Source organism: Suricata suricatta, chromosome 15 (genome assembly GCF_006229205.1).
Source record: "Suricata suricatta isolate VVHF042 chromosome 15, meerkat_22Aug2017_6uvM2_HiC, whole genome shotgun sequence".
NCBI lineage: Eukaryota > Metazoa > Chordata > Mammalia > Carnivora > Herpestidae > Suricata > Suricata suricatta.
Window position 1 is genome coordinate 43,785,635 of NC_043714.1, and position 16,370 is coordinate 43,802,004.

At 45.0% G+C, this 16,370-nt stretch overlaps 2 protein-coding genes across 3 annotated transcripts in view; one reads left to right on the forward strand and one right to left on the reverse strand.

The window, feature by feature from the left end:
* LOC115278829 (translation initiation factor IF-2-like) overlaps positions 1–16,370 on the forward strand; it is a 79,093-nt gene that overhangs the window by 55,007 nt on the left and 7,716 nt on the right. The window lies entirely within an intron of this gene.
* Positions 1–16,370, reverse strand: part of SNX31 (sorting nexin 31) — a 72,877-nt gene that overhangs the window by 39,982 nt on the left and 16,525 nt on the right. For both annotated transcript variants that reach the window (XM_029923392.1, XM_029923391.1), the window contains exon 5: positions 2,981–3,091. In XM_029923392.1, the coding sequence (XP_029779252.1) occupies positions 2,981–3,091 (111 nt within the window). The remainder of the gene's footprint in view (positions 1–2,980; positions 3,092–16,370) is intronic.

The window sequence follows — 16,370 nt, forward strand, 5'->3', positions numbered from 1 at the left end:
TCCCCATTTGCCTTCTTCCTATCTCACCCTTTCCCAGGCTCTTGCAAAAGCCCCAAACCAAAACACAGTGCTCCTGTGTGTGCAAGGGTGAGCGTGTGCTGGTATGTAACAGACGGCAAAGACATCTTTTCCTAGAGTACGACCCACGTCCATTCGGATTAGATTTCTCTCGTCTCTGACGCATTCAGTGAAAACAGCAAGCTTACACATCAGGGCAGATAAAGGAGTAGGGGAAAGAATGGAGGAGGCTTTCTTATTTATAAAGACATAAACACACATACGTTCTTTTGAGAGGAGTAGGCATTGAGAGACACAATAATATTTTCTTCTGAGCAAATGTTAAGGATACTTCAAAACAGAAGCACTACCAATAAAACCACATTAGCACAAATGTATAAAGAACCAAAGAGAGATTTTAGCTTATTGCTGGTCCTTAAGAGGAGCCCAGCAGGATGGTGTGGGAGGTGGAAAGTGAAGGAAAGCATGCTTGAGGAGATATAAACAATGATTTCATTTGTTTGTTTGTTTGTTTTTTGAGAGAGAATGAATGGAGGAGGGGCAGAGAGGGGCAGGGGGCCACAGAATCCAAAGCAGGCTCTGTGCTGACCACAGGAGCCCCACATGGGGCTCGGACCCATGAACCATGAGATCATGACCAGAGCTGAAGTCGGATGCTTAATTGACTGAGTCACCCAGGTGCCCCCCAAAAACTGATTTCAATTACAAAATTATTTCTATGCAAACTGGAGAATCTCCCAGCCCCCGGAAGAGAAGTCACATGTCTGCCTGGCCAACTGCTCACTTTACTTTCTATAGAAACTCCACTATCTCAAGGACAGAACCTCCAGGTAAACTTATTTGATGCTAATAGTGTCAGGATCAGGTGTTTGAATTTCTCACAAGTCAGTGTGATTAGAACAGGGAAGGTGTGTTTTTCTGGGATCACAAATGTACCTCGTTAAACTTAGGCTCTTTGTTACAAGAGGAACTGGGCAAAATAGATGGCATTGTGGAACTGAAGGCTTAATGCCCTACTCAACGCAGACTCAGCACCGCTTCTGATATCAGTAATAACGCCCATAATGAGAAGTAACCAGCACAAATGTTCAAACATGAGCTATTTCTATAATTACTTAGACGCCGTCTTGAAAGGTTAAGCAACTTACCCAAACCCACAAGGCTGGGACATGGCAGCACCGTCACCTGAATCCAGCACTTGCCCTCATTCCAGCAGACAGGAGACCCCAAACTCCCACCGGCAGCCAACTTCAGCTGCAGTCTAGTCAGGCCAGCGAGACCCGTTTGTGGAAAACGTGCCAATATGATGTCCTCTGGCAGGGTGGGGGCTCCCCAGTTCTCTACAGGACCAACCATGCCCAAATCATCTCACATCCCACGTGTGTTACATACCTGGCCCTGGAAGTGACTGTTCATGGCCTCCACCCCCGCCCCTCCTCCCCCCGCCATTACTGCCCTCCCCCTTCACTGTGTCAGTCTCCCACTGTGCAGGTCCTGGGAAGCAATTTATGGAACCATATTTTTGTGTTGGGGGGTTTTTGGTATAAATCCCCTTAGGCATTAAGCATCAAGGGCCTTTGATGCTTTTTTAGAGATATTCTGGAAGGCAGGATAGAAGATTGGCAGGAAGCAAGGACTAGTTTGGAGGCTGCTCTAGAAATCTACCTGAGAAATGAGGGCTCAAACTAGGATGAGGTTGGAGAGGAGGAAACAAGGAGAAAGGAATTATTAGGAGACTTGGGACACAAAGTTAGTAGGATTCGGGGGTCAGGGGGTGAAGGAGGGGGACCCTAGGGTAACTTCTCAATGGATGGCCTCAGCAATCAGGTGGTTTCTAATCCCATTCAACCAGGCCAGCAGCACAGGAGCCAAAAACGGTTGTGTGCAATGACTTTTATAGGAAGGAAGGACCAAAATGATCACTCTTGGGCAGAGCAAGGACCCTAGAGAAGGGACGTTTCCTAGTCCGGGGACAAAACTACTCTTTGGAGGCCAGGAGGGCATGGGCCAGCTTGAGCCTCCAGGCTAGAAAGAGGAGCCGTTTTTCAGGGAGGAGGCCCCCCTACCCCACAGTCTCAGGTGAAGGTGGGCTTGAGGGCTTGGAGCCCATCAAGGCTGGCTCATTTCCTGCCTAGAAGGTGTCAGGTACCATGCCCCCAGCACAAGAACATTCTGTCCTTGGGAAGGCCCTAGAAACTTTCTCACTTCCACTTGTTTATAACTTTATATTCTCCCTCACAGACTTCTCTAGAGGATTAGAACTAAAACCCGCCAAAGGACAAGGAACTGGGAGCAGTATGCGGGTGTGAGAAGCTGATACTCCCTTGAAACCCAGGGTAGGGAGGAAAGGCCCCAGGGACAGAGCTGGTAATGGCCACATCTAAAGATGGCACAGACAATCTCTGTGTCTTGTCTTCAGAGTCCTCACAGAGCCAACTTAAACTCAGGTCTGGCCCTCTGGACACAGAATTAGACCTGCTGGACTTTTGGTTTTCTGTGGGGCAGGAGCGACAACTCTTTCAGTCTTCGAGAAATCTGCTGTCACTCTCTGCCAGAAACTGTCACCAGCCTATGTGGGTACAGCCTATTTCAGACTCATCTGGACTCTACTCCCTTTGTTGCTCCCAAACACAGGGGCATTTGATAATAAAGCACTTGGCATTTCTCCAGGGCACCTCTTGGCTGAGTCCCAGGGAACTGACAGCAGTATTAGGAAGGGCCTACAAGATGTCCGGGAAGTGGATACCCACAGGGAGGGTAAAACCAAAGACGCCCTGGAGGATAAGTTGTAGCTCAGATTCCTTGGTCAGTCTCCCAGGAAGTCCAGCCTCCCTGCAGATATGTCATCCAGAGTAAAATGATACGCAGGAAGCTTCTGGAAGGTAACCTTATCCTAGTCCCTGCCCTCAAACAGGACGATTCCTAAATTCAGTTCTGGAGCTGGAGTTTAGACAAAGTTTACCTCTAGAACTCTTTCAGCAGTATCTGATGTTAGAATTTCGATTTGAATATTCCTTCCATCAGGCAGAAATATATCCAGAGAGGCTGTCTTGGTAGTGATGCTAAATGTGTCCTGCAAGCAAAGGAAAAGCACAGTGAGCCCCCCAGTGCCCTTCAATCGGGTACATGGAGCAGGAAAAGTCAGTAGCTCCCTCTACGTGGACCCTCAGGGCATATGTTACCCAGAAACACACAGAACCGACTGCAGCGGATTTGGGGGATGGTGTTTTGATGGGGGTGGGGTGGGGTGAGGAGGGGTGTGAAGGGGCGGAGACAAAGCAATGACATGCTTCTTGAATAATTTCCAAATAAACAACAAGGCATCCATTTTAGGAAAGAAAGCTTTTGATAAAATCATCCACCCGACCCTGGGGAATCTCAGATTTTAATTTTCACTTTAAATATTTTCAGGTATCCCTAAAAGTCCCATAAAAATATTCTGAATGAGGGCACCTGGGTGGGTCCATTGGTTAAGCGTCTGACTCTCGATTTCAGCTTAGGTCATAATCTCATGATTTGTGGGTTCTAGCCTTGCGTCCGGCTCTACACTGACAGTGTGGAACCTGCTTGGAATTCTCTCTCTCTCCCTTTCTCACTACTCTTTCCTTGCTCGCTCATTTTTTCTCTCAAAATAAATAAGTCAACATTAAAAAAAAAAAAGTCTTCCGAATGAAGAAGCATGTCATTATCAGGTGAGTAAGCGTCCACCTGACGCCAGCACCCCCACTCAGCCCTACTTTGCTTGCACTTATGCTTTCCACAAGGGGAGCCATGTGTGCTAGAGGCTACTGCAAATCTGGGGACCTGTGAAGTTCTTGGATGGAATGTTCTAGAATGTCAAGGACATGCTAGAGACACTGGAAGGCCTTCAGAGTGTAGGACAGTGTGAAGCTGAAATTGGTGACCATAGAGAGAGGGAGCCCAGGAGGAGGCATAGCCTGTGGCCACTCTACTGAGCCTCACAGGGCAGTTGCATCTGGCAGAAGTCTATTTTTAGCACCTCCCAAAGGGTCCACAGGGCTGCCTCATCTCTGGGAGGCTGATTCAGATCAGAGCCTTTCTCATCCCAATTCTACAACAGGATTAAATCCTAATGCACCAACACATCCACGGTAGGCAAGGAGCTCACTTCTCTCCTGCGCATCTAGAAGAGCAGTGGTTACGTATGACCCTGGGGAGAATGGAGAGAAGACCCACGCAAATCATCATCTGTGTCCTAAGCCTACTAGAGAAGCTAGGACATTAGTAACACAGAGGGGCAGAAGGTAATCTCTCCTTAGGGCCGAGACAATGTGTACCCAGCCTTCCTGGTACCTGGCTGGGGGAGAAAAGGACCAAATAACCAATCCTAAGATTGTTTGGAGATCACAGAATTGGCCCTAGGCAGGCTGACCAAGTGGGACCTTTCCCCTCAACAGGGAACACCTCCCTTTTCCTCACGGCCCCCTACATTCACAGATACAACATTTCAGGTTTTACAGGGACTGCGTTGCTCAGTACCTCGATAAGTCAATCACATTAGTGACCCGCTCATTTTCCCTAATTTTATTATCAAAGGGCAAGCTTTGACTTTACATTTTAACTACCCATCCTCACCCCTCCTACCATGTTTTATGATTCGGAATCTAAGCATTTTAGAAGAGAAATTCTGCTATTTGCCAAATTCAAAGGGTTGGCCCAAAATAAACCAACCCATTGGGCGACTGGGTAGCTCAGTCGCTAAGCGTCCAGCTTCAGCTCAGGTCATGATCTCACAGTTTGTGGGTTTGAGCCCCACGTCAGGCTCTGTGCTGACAGCTCAGAGCCTGAAGCCTGTTTCAGATTCTGTGTCTCCCTCTCTCCCTGACCCTCCCCTGCTCAAGCTGTCTCTCTCTGTCTCTCAAAAATAAAATGCAAAACAAATCAACCCATGTTTATGAATATCTACACATTTAGGGAGCATGTATACATACGTATCATTTATGAATACATATGCAGTAGGTGTTATATACAAACATATTGATAAAGCATGATACTATCACTGTGCCAATGGCTTCACATCGAGTAATTCATCTAATTCTTGTAGCAATGCCATGAGACAGATACACCTATTAATCGCCCTTTTTCAGATGAGGGAAAGTTCACAAAGGTTAAGTAACTGGCCCGGGGAACACACAGCTAGGTGGCAGCAGAGGCAGGATTCAAGACCAGCACCTCTTTACTCTAGGGCCCAGGATCCAAGGACTCAAGAATTTCAAACAGGCCTGCCATCAGACCCTGCTCAGGTGGCCCCCGTATGCCTGTGCTGAGGCCCTCCCCTCCAGTCTGATGGGAGGTGCAGAAGGGGCCTTGGGAAGTGATTAGAGCTGGACGAGGTTGTGTCCCTCGTGGTGGAATTACTAGAGGGCCTGTTCTCTCTCCCCGTGTACACAAAGAAAACAGATTTCTCATAGTTCCAGGAATTCCTATTAAGCCACCCTGTTACTTTTTTTTTTACCCATTATTTATTTCTGAGAGAGAGAGATACAGAGTGTGAGTGGGGAGGGTCAGAGAGAGAGGGAGACACAGAAGCAGAAGCAGGCTCCAGGCTCTGAGCTGTCAGCACAGAGCCGGACACAGGGCTCGAACCCACGAGCTGTAAGATATGACCTGAGCTGAAGTCGGCCACATAACTGATTGAGCCACCCAGGCGCCCCACCGTGTCTGTATTTTATGATGTCTGATACAAATGAAATACCTCTAGCACTTTTTTCACTCTCAAAGTGTCCCAGTCTGGATAAGGTATCTGACTACCATGTTGCCACCCTCACACCAGCATAAGGGACCATGTTGTGCTGCCTACCTCTGCACACGATGGGTTTCTGTGTGTGTGTGACAGGAATCTGTCGCTTTTCAAATAGTCCGGTGGCTCCTTCCTGTCACAACAGGGCTCGGAATCAGCAAATGCTGATCCTCTTACCAGGTTTTTCCTCCAAGGGTCTGGTCTGGGACAACTGCTTCCCGGCATCCTTTGAGAATCACTCCAAGTTCTCCCACGAAATGTCAGGACCCCTGGTTTCCCCACACCACAGCACAGGTCCTGAGCCCCCACACAACCTCAGGCCACATGTCCTTCGCCTCTCCTTTCCAGGGGAACCTTTGGAAGATTTCCCAAGTTCCCCCGGAGTCATGATAACTGATGATGAAACACAGCAGGGTCCCCAAGACTCCATATTTAGCTGAGATACAGGCCATCAGGGGTAATGGCCTCCCCCAGCCTAACTGTTACAAATGTTTCTAGGACCATCCTTGCTTAGATGTTGGTTCTTATGTTCTGGGGCCTAAAATCACAAGCATCTCTTACCTCAAGGGAAAAACACTCACAAAATGAATGAAAAGAATTTTATTGTTGTTTGTAAGATTCTAAAGTAAGGCCTAGCATTAATTTTTATTACCACAGTGCAACTCCCAACTCAAACCAAATTGCAGCTGGTAAGATAGCTAAATTACATAAACAGTTAAAATGAAATCAATGCATACCTTTATTAAATTCCTCTGTAAAAATGAGAAAGATTGGATTGGTAGAGCAGGTCAGATCATAAATGGCCCTGAAATCAGACACTTGAGGATTCTATTAAAAAGACAAAAGGAAGGGGGCGCCTGGGTGGCTCAGTTGGTTAGGCATCCAACTTTGGCTCAGGTCATGATTTCGTAGTTCATGAGTTTGAGCCCTACATCAGGCTTCCTGCTGTCAGCACAGAGCCCATTTCAGATCCTCTGTACCCGCCCCCTCCACTCCTCTCCCACTTGTGCTCTCGCTCTCTCTCTCTCTCAAAAATAAATAAGCCTTTATAAAATAAAAGGCATAAGGAAGCAGAAGGATGGAAACAGAGTTATGGAAAGATTTTGTCTGGTAGTGTGATGAAAATGGGCAAGAAGAGAGACTGGAGGGTAGGGGACACTCAGAGGTTGGCTGCAGTAATCTGCTCACAGGTACCAAGGAACTAGCATGTGAAGAAATGGGTTCCAAGCCCAGCCGCTGCACCTGCCACATGTGACCTTATGTAAACCTGGAGAGGTTACCTGCCCCTTGTAGTCTCATTCCTTCTGCTCTACAGTAAGGACAGTAATAGTGCCCACCTCCCAGGGCTGTGGCTGACATTCAAGGAAGTTAATATGTGGAATTTGGAATGGCACTCGCTGCAAACACCCCAATGGCAGCCATATTGTTTTGTTACTGTTAGCAGAAGAAATGAGGAGGAAATTATGTACCTTCGATTATAAGTAATGCCAATAGATAAGTTATAAAGGATTCAAGAAAAGAGTTAGGTATTTTTAACATTCATATCGAAGTAAGGTCTGAGCTGTGTAAATTTTACATCTTCTACTGTCTCCTGAGTCTCTCTACCTTTCCTGTCCACTGCCAGCACCTTGGACCCAACTGACATTTCCTCTCCCTAGACTCCTGTGACGGCCTCCTTGCTTCCATTCTTATCCCATACAAAGCACTCTCCACATAGCAGAAGAAATATTTTACAATGCAAATCTAAAATGTCTTCCCCGGAACGCCTGGGTGGTTCAGTCGGTTAAGCCTCCGACTTCGGCTCAGGTCATGATCTCATGTTCGTGGGTTCGAGCCCCACGTCGGGCTCTGTGCTGACAGCTCAGAGCCTGGAGCCTGCTTCCAATTCTGTGTCTCACTCTCTCTCTGCCCCTCCCAGCTCATGCTCTGAATCTCTCTGTCTCAAAAATAAATAAAACATTTAAAAAAAAAATAAAACAAAAATAAAATGTCTTTCCCTTGCTTAAAACTCTCCAATGTCCTTACATAGTTCACGGAAGGCAACTATGCTCACTGCTATACCACCAACGCAGGCCTTACATTGCTCACAGGACGCTACAAGGAAAACCATAACATTTCTCTACTCAAACCACTTCTGACACTATCTGGAGTTAGCACAGACCCCACAGGTTATGGGCTCAGTGCCACAAGACATCCCCTCCCCAATAGCAGATGCCAGTCACAAATCCAGGACTCCCACACGTCTGACCAACTGGTTAGAAATCAGGAGCTCCCACAACACCCTCCTCAAGATTGGTAGTTTTCTAGAATGGCTCACAGACGCAGGACAGCTCTTTTTACCTACTATAGCCCACTTATTAAAAAGGAGACAACCCACAAATAGCCAAATGGAAGAGATGCACAGGGCAAGGTGTGTGGAAAGGGGCACATAGCTTCCGTGCCCTCTCCGGGCACACCACCCTACCTCAGCATGGCCACCAGCTCCAAAGCTCTCTGAACCCCACAGTTTGGGGACTTTTATGAAGGCTTTACCACGTAGGCATGATCAATTATTAACTCAATTTCCAGCTCTTCCCCCCTGTAGACCAGAAGGTGGGGCTGAAAGTCCCAACCCTCTAACTACACCTTCCACCAGTCCCCATCTTTTTCTTTTTATTAATTTTTTAATGTCTTATTTATTTTTGATATAGAAAGAGAGACAGAGCATGAGAGGAGGAGGGACAGAGAGAGAAGGAGACACAGAACCGGAAGCAGGCTCCAGGCTCTGAGCTAGCTGTCAGCACAGAGCCTGACGCGGGGCTTGAACCCATGAATGTGAGACCTGACCTGAGCCGAAGTCGGAGGCTTTACCGACTGAGCCATCCAGGCGCCCCCTACCAGTCCCCATCTTGAAGCTATCTAGGAGCCTCCAGCCACCAGTCATCTCATTAACATGCAAAAGGACACTCTGATCTTTCCAGAGATTCTAGAGCCCTAGAATATTGGAAGCTTTGTGTAAGACACTCTTATTACCCCAAACACTCAAGAAATTACAAGGGTTTGGGGGCACCTAGGTGGCTCGGTTGGTTAAGTGTCCAACTCTTCATTTTGGCTCAGGTCATGACCTCGAGGTTTGTGAGATCAAGCCCCACATCAGGCGCTGTGCTGTCAGCATGGAGCCTGCTTGGAATTCTCTCTCTCTCCCTCTCTCTCTGTCCATCCCCCACTCATGTGCATGCACATGTATTTGCGCTCTCTCTCTTTCTCTCTCTCAAAAATAAACATTTTAAAAAGGGCTTGGAACTACTGTAGTGTAAATGATGGAAAATAATTGCATATGTTAAAAAAATAAATAAATAAACAGAAAAAAAAAGGGCTTGGAGAAGATTCATCACAGTCAAGTGGGATTTATTCCTGGGATACAAGGGTGGTTCAATATTAGCAAATTAATCAATGTGATACATTACATCAACAAGAGAAAGGATAAAAAAAATCATCATTTCAATAGATGTAGAAAAAGCATTTGATAAAGTACAACATCCATTCATGATAAAAACTCTCAACAAAGTAGTTCTAGAGGAAACACACCTCAACATAATAAAGACCAAATATGAAAAACCCATAGCTAATATCACTCAACGGTGAAGAACTGAGTTTTTCCTCTAAGATCAGAAACAAAACAAGGATGTCCACTGTTGTTTAACATAATACTGGAGGTCCTAGCCACAGCAATCACACAAGAGGAAGAAATAAAAGGCATCCAAATTGGTAAGGAAGAAGTAAAACTTTGACTATTTGTAGATGTCACATTACTAAACACAGGAAACCCAAAAGACTCCATGAAAAAACTATAGAACTGACAAATTTTCAGTAAGGTCACAGGATACAGAATCAATATACAGAAATCCACTGTATTTCTATATGCTAATAATGAAGTAGCAGAAAGAGAAATGAAGGAAGCAGTCCCATTTATAATGGCACCAAAAAAATAATAAAATACCTAGGAATACATTTAACCAAAAGGGTAAAAGACCTATATTCTGAAAATGATAAAACGCTAATGAAAAAAATTAAAGATGACACATAAATGGAAAGATATTCCATGCTCATGGATCAAAAGAACAAATACTGTTAAAATGTCCATACTACCTGAAGCAATCTACAGATTTAATGCAACCCCATCAAAATACCAATAGCATTTTCCACAGAACTAGAATAAAAATCCTAAAATTTCTTAAAAAAATTTTTTTTAATGTTTATTTATTTTTGAGAGACAGCATGAGCAGTGGAGGGGCAGAGAGAGAGGGAGACACAGAATCTGAAGCAGGCTCCATCCAGGGTCTGAGCTGTCAGTGCAGAGCCCAGTGTGGGGCTCAAACTCATGAGCCGTGAGATCATGAGCTGAGCCAAAGTTTGAGCCACCCAGATGCGCCCAAAATCCTAAAATTTCTATGGAACCACAAAAGACCCCAAATAGCCAAAGCTATTCGGAGAAAGAAGAACAAAGCCGGAGATAGCACTATTCCAGATTTCAAGATATACTACAAAGCTGTAGTAATCAAAACACTACAATATTGGCACAAAACCAGACACATAGATCAAAGAAACACCCTAGAGAGCCCAGAAAATAAAATCACAATTATATGGTCAATTAATCTTTGACAAAAGGGGGAAGAATATGCAAAGAATATGCAAGAATATGTTAAAGTCTCTTTAACAAATGGTTTTGGGAAAACTGGAAAGCTACATGCAAAGAATGAAACTGGACCACACCCAAAAATAAACTCAAAATGGATTAAGGACCTAAATATGAGATCTGAAACCATAAAAACATACACATACACAAAAATGTCATTGGTATTTTGGTAAGGGTTACATTAGTCTATAGAGTGCTCAGGTAGTATAGATATTTTAACAAGAAAATAATTCCTTCCAATCCATGAGCACAGACTATCCTTGTATTTATTTATGACATCTTCAATATCCTTCATCAGTGTTTTATAGTTTTCAGAGCACAGGTCTTTCACCTCCTTAGTTAAGTTTATTCCTAGGTATTTTGTTATGTTTTGGTTCAAGGACCACCCAACTCTTTGCCATTGGTTAGAACAAGGCACACTGGTGGCCGCTGGCCCACAAACTCCCTTCTTCTCTCCAACATGTTCTACCAGTTGCCTCAACCAACAGAGTTCTGATTCACACACTCCTTCAACTTCTCCACTTTCCCCAAGACTCTAACCACATTTACCTCCTTCCTCATTCCCACGGGTTGACCTCATCTTCTACAAGTCACAGAAGAAACAAGAGGGGACTCACTCACACACCTTGGACTGTCCCTGTAGCCATGCCCAGTGTCTCTCCTTGATTCATATTCAGTTTGAGAGGTGTCCTTCCTCCACTCAAGCCCAGTCTGTGTTGGGTCCTCCTTCCTTTAGTACTTGGTATCATTCATTATTGAGGCCACCTGCACCCACTCCCATTTTCAAAGTCATTCTCTACTGGCTACTTCCCACTAGCAGGCACACCTACTCAAGTCTCTCTAATCCTTTTTTTTTTTCTCATCTATTTATTTTAGAGAGAGACAGCATGTGAGTGGGGGAGATGGACAGAGGAAAAGAGAGAATCTTAAGCAGCCTCCCCACTCAGCACAGAACCCAACTTGGGGCTTTATTCCATGACTCTGGGACCATGACCTGACCCAAATCAAGAGTTGGACACTCAACTGACGGGGCCACCCAGGTGCCCCATGTCCCTCTCAATTTAAACAGAAAGACAGAGACCCTGGGTGAATCACCGCCAAGAAAATAAAAAACAAGCACTCACTGGTTTTCCCGTGGGGGAAAAAAGTCTCTTTTTAGCACTGCTATGGGCTTGGAAAGAGTCCTATGTTTAAAGAAAACTAAGCATTATTTTCTTTTAAATGATGCCATTTTAACTCCAGGAAAAATAAGAGTTTTCAAGAAAGTAAAAGTAATCATGAACATTACTTGTTCAGTAGTAAGAAATATGTACATGTTATAATGATCAAAATACTAAGAATTTAATTTTTTAATAGTTTCATAACAAAACTGGGGTGAAGGGAATGGAAGAAGGTGATATAAGAAAGCAGCAATCCTTACCTGCAATAACAGGCAGTCAATAGACTATGTCTACAAGTTTAAGAACAAGAGAAAGTTAGAGACGTGTATCATTAGCCTCCAGGTTCTTAAATACCTGAAGAAAAAACTAAAAGATTTGAAAGTCACTGCTTCTGAAGGGGAGGAGATGCTTATGTTCTAGTCTGTTTGAACACGATTCTACTTTGAAAACCGTGAGCACATTTTGCTTCAATTAAAAAAAACATTTTATGACAATATGGTAAAGAGGAGAAATAATGGCATTAAGAAACATTTATATTATGAGATAAACACAAGTGCCCCCACAGAAAATACATTTTAGATTTGATCAGGAGGAATTTGGCTCTCTTTGTGATATTTGAATTTTACCGGAACATATATAATTAATAAAATGTAAAAGTAATATAAAAAACATAATCAGGGGAAAGGCTAACTTCATGGATTTGGAATGTAAAAAATAAAATCTTGACTGTCATCTTGATCTAGGGCGGGTCAGGAATCAAAATACACAATTCAGGCTACAAAGTCAAATGCATTTGTCTTTAAGGAATGTTGAAATCCTCCAATACCGTAGGTGCCTGGACACACTTCTAAACCCTTGCTACTTCTTTTTCAAACTGAATCTATTTTTTTTTATTTTTTTAATGTTTTTTATTTATTTTTGAGAGACAGACAGAGACAGCATGATCAGGGGAGGGTCAGAGAGAGAGGGAGATACAGAATTGGAAGCAGGCTCCAGGCTCTGAGCTAGCTGTCAGCACAGAGCCTGATGCGGGGCTCGAACCCATGAACTGTGAGATCATGACCTGAGCTGAAGCCGGACGCTTAACCAACTGAGCCACCCAGGCACCCCCAAACTGAATTCAACAACTTGAGAATTTTTTAAATTTTCCCAAGAAGATCTGTCAGTGTGTTTTATTGATATTCTGCTCGGAGGCAGAAGAACGGTAGTTGCATTACTTATTCCTAAGGTTTCTTATCTAAGAAAATCCATTCTTGGATTGCCAAGCTCTTAATTTCCATCACATTTAATATGGGCTGTAATCATTCCGCTGTAAGGGAAACATTCTTAAGATGAAATGGGGCAACAGTCTTCTGAAATCCCCCAAACAAAGTGAGCAGGATCTAAACTTCCTAAGTGAGTAACTTGCCTCTAACTTCTGAGGCACACATGCTGCTCCAAATACCTTCTCTGTCTTCTTTTCCTCACACATGTTGTTCACACAAGGCCATAGAACACTACAGTTTAAGAATCATAAACATTAAAAAGTCTTTAGTCTAAAGGCTTCAATTTTGCCTTTTCAAAAATTTTCTTGATCTCCAAGGCGATCACAGCACAAAAACACAATGCAGTAAGTACAGGGAGTCTAGACACAAAAACAAGTGGGGCATGGTTAGGGGCAGGGCTGGGAAGCCATTGTTCTAGAAATTTCTCATAACATCGATGGAGCAGGGGCTCTGGATCCAGGATCCCGGGGTTCAGATCCCAGCTCTTTCATTTCTGAGCTATGTGCCATTGGACAAGTTACTTAACCATGAAAAAGATATACTACCAGTACCTCCTTCGACGAGTTGGACAGGATAAATGAGATAGTGTACATTGAACACCAGGTCTCACCCAGATTAAATCACCCTGTAGAGGGAAATCCTCTTGTTTTTGCAGCTTGCATATGCTCATCCTTGATAAAGGTTTTCCTGAGAAGGGCGCCGGGAAGGTTGCATGCATTCCTGTTTCGAATGTCGTGCGTCCTTGCCCAGAGACAGGTGGATGCTCTTGTACTTGCTGGGTTTTGGAGAGCCAATGACCACTTGGCAACGGCAGGCCCAGCACTCAGCAGAAGCAGGGAAAACATGCAGGTGGGGTCTGTATGATATTGAGGTGGGCACACTGCCTCAGCCTTGTTCTTTGGGCTCTTTCACAGTTTGGCAAATCCACACATCACCACTGCTCATCCCCGCTCTCCCAGCTCCCGCCCACCCTGCAGTAGTGATCATGCTGCGAGCTTGTTGGGCCAATTCTCACATTGACAGCATCTATTCCCCACCAATAAATCGCTCTGACCCTGAAAGGTGGCCAGGGGAGGGTCTACTGGACATTGGAGCAGACTCACCCCAATACTAAGTGGCTACTGCTTCCCTTTTGCTAATATCAGGCCTGAGTCTTCCAGACCACCAGATACTCTGCGGTTTGTTGTTTTGGTTGTCAATGGGAAGAAAGAGCTAATGTAGAATCTCATCTCCCTGCCCACCCCAGAAATCTTCCAATACCAGCTTACATATCACTTCCTTTAGAAGATCTCCCACACACCTGCTCATCCTATGACAGTGCCTTCTGGCCCTTTTCACACATGGTCACACATAGAGAATGCTATTTGTACCTCACACTGGGGGAGGTGGGCACAAAGCCACTGGCACAGCCCACAAATGCTGCACCATTTGTGGAGGACAGAAATCCCGACACAGCCCTAAGTCTCTTCCGGATCATGGCCCTGGATCATAGTGTGCGGTCCTGTACACAGTTCGTGGTCCTATATCACAGTACTTGTTACATCTAGTGACGTGCCCAGTGACTTTTCCATCTCTCCATAAGACAGTAAATTCCGTGAGCTGGACTGGGTGCTATTACTGGGGTCACTCCCACCTCTAGAGCAGTGTTCGCCCGTAGCGGGCACGCACTGCATATCTGTTCAATGTCTGAACAGTAAAAGGGACAGCATAAAGCAGGACAGGGACACAATGAGCATAGAACCACCTGCCTGACTTTTTTTTTAATGTTTTTATTCATTTTTTGAGAGACAGAGAGTATGAAAGGGGGAGGGGCAGAATCCAAAGCAGGCTCCAGGATCCAAGCTGTCAGCACAGAGCCCAATGCGGAGCTCAAACCTACGAAGTGTGAGATCATGACCTGAGCTGAAGTCGGACGCTTAACTGGCTGAGCCACCCAGGCACCCCTGCCACCTGCCTGATTTAAATTTAATTTCTTGAGGCACCTGGGTGGCTCAGTCGGTTAAGCCTCTGACTCTTGATTTCAGCTCAGCTCATGGTCTCAGGGTTGGTGAGATGGAGCCCCACATGGGGTGCTGTGATGACCGCATGGAGCCTGCTTGGGATTCTCTCTCTCTCTCTCTCTCTCTCTCTCTCTCTCTCTCTGCCCCTCCTTCTCCTCCCCCCAAAATAAATCAATAAATATTAAATTTTTTTAAAACCTAATTGCATTTTCAAAATCTTTTACCTCCTTTGTAAACATCTTTAGAAGTCACGTTACCCCTGTTTTACCCTCCTTTTGGAGACAAACAGAAAACGAGAAGGAATATCATCCTTGAAGAAGTTGAAAATTGTCCCGAGCCTGAACTACTACTGGGTTTTCAGAGGGACTGCCAAGTCGGACCTGGTCAGGGAGGAGAGAAGCAGGGGCATGCAGGTGCCAGAGGAATCGAGTCACACAGAAGCTATCACAAGGCGTTAAGCACCAGAGACTAGCGTGTCTGGGAGTACAACTCTGGGCCCCATTTGACACTACCTGGTGGCAGGGGGTGCCAAAAACAAAACCCTGCAGACACATCCTCTTTGCAGAAAGCAATCTCTCAGTATGGTTGGACAGAGAACAAAAAGACATTGTTAACGGCAGCAAATACTTCATAAATGTTAAGTTTGCCACATGATATTTAAGTGCTTTAAGAGATATTTAAGGGGCACCTGGGTGGCTCAGACAGTTGAGCGTCTGACATTGGTTCAGGTCATGATCTGGTGGTTCATGAGTTCGAGCCCCATATTGGGCCCTGTGCTGACAGCTCAGCTCAGAATCTGGAGCCTGCTTCAGATTCTATGTCTCCCTCTCTCTCTGCCCCTTCCCTGCTTGCTCGCTCTCTCTCTCTCTCTCTCTCTCTCTCTCTCTCTCTTTCAAAAATAAATAAAAGGATTAAAAAAAAAAAAAACCTGGGCATCTCACTCCTGAGCCTGCGCTCTTAACCACTAAGCAGTCCTGAGGCTACTTCTTCAACAAGAGGGTTTGAAACGCTAGATCACATGTGGGGAAGGATGGTTACGGCTTCACCGCTAGATGCACTGTTCAGGCCTTCAGGCTGAGTGTTAGAGAAGGTGCTCAGAACCAAGAGGGAAGATCCAGAAGTACAATAGAGTCAAAAGACTCAACCAGAGCTCCTCCCCGAACAGTACGTCAGCTGGCTCACAAAGCACAGCCCCTTCCAAAGCTGAGTGATTGCCTGAGAAAAAGTAGTGAGGGACCTGGGCAAGATTCCCACGGGAAAGGAGGGAGGGATTGCAACCAACTAAGAGTAAAAAGTATATCCCCAAAACAGTGCCACTGAAGAGGTGACAACCAGAGACGTATTAATAAAAATACAGCTTCTCTAACACAGAGAACGGATGAAGCCCTCAGATAAGAGGTAAAGTAACAAAAGGACATAAAAGTAAGCTGGCAAAGTTGGTGGAAGAAATAGAAGAGAATACACACACATATATATACCACACACACACAA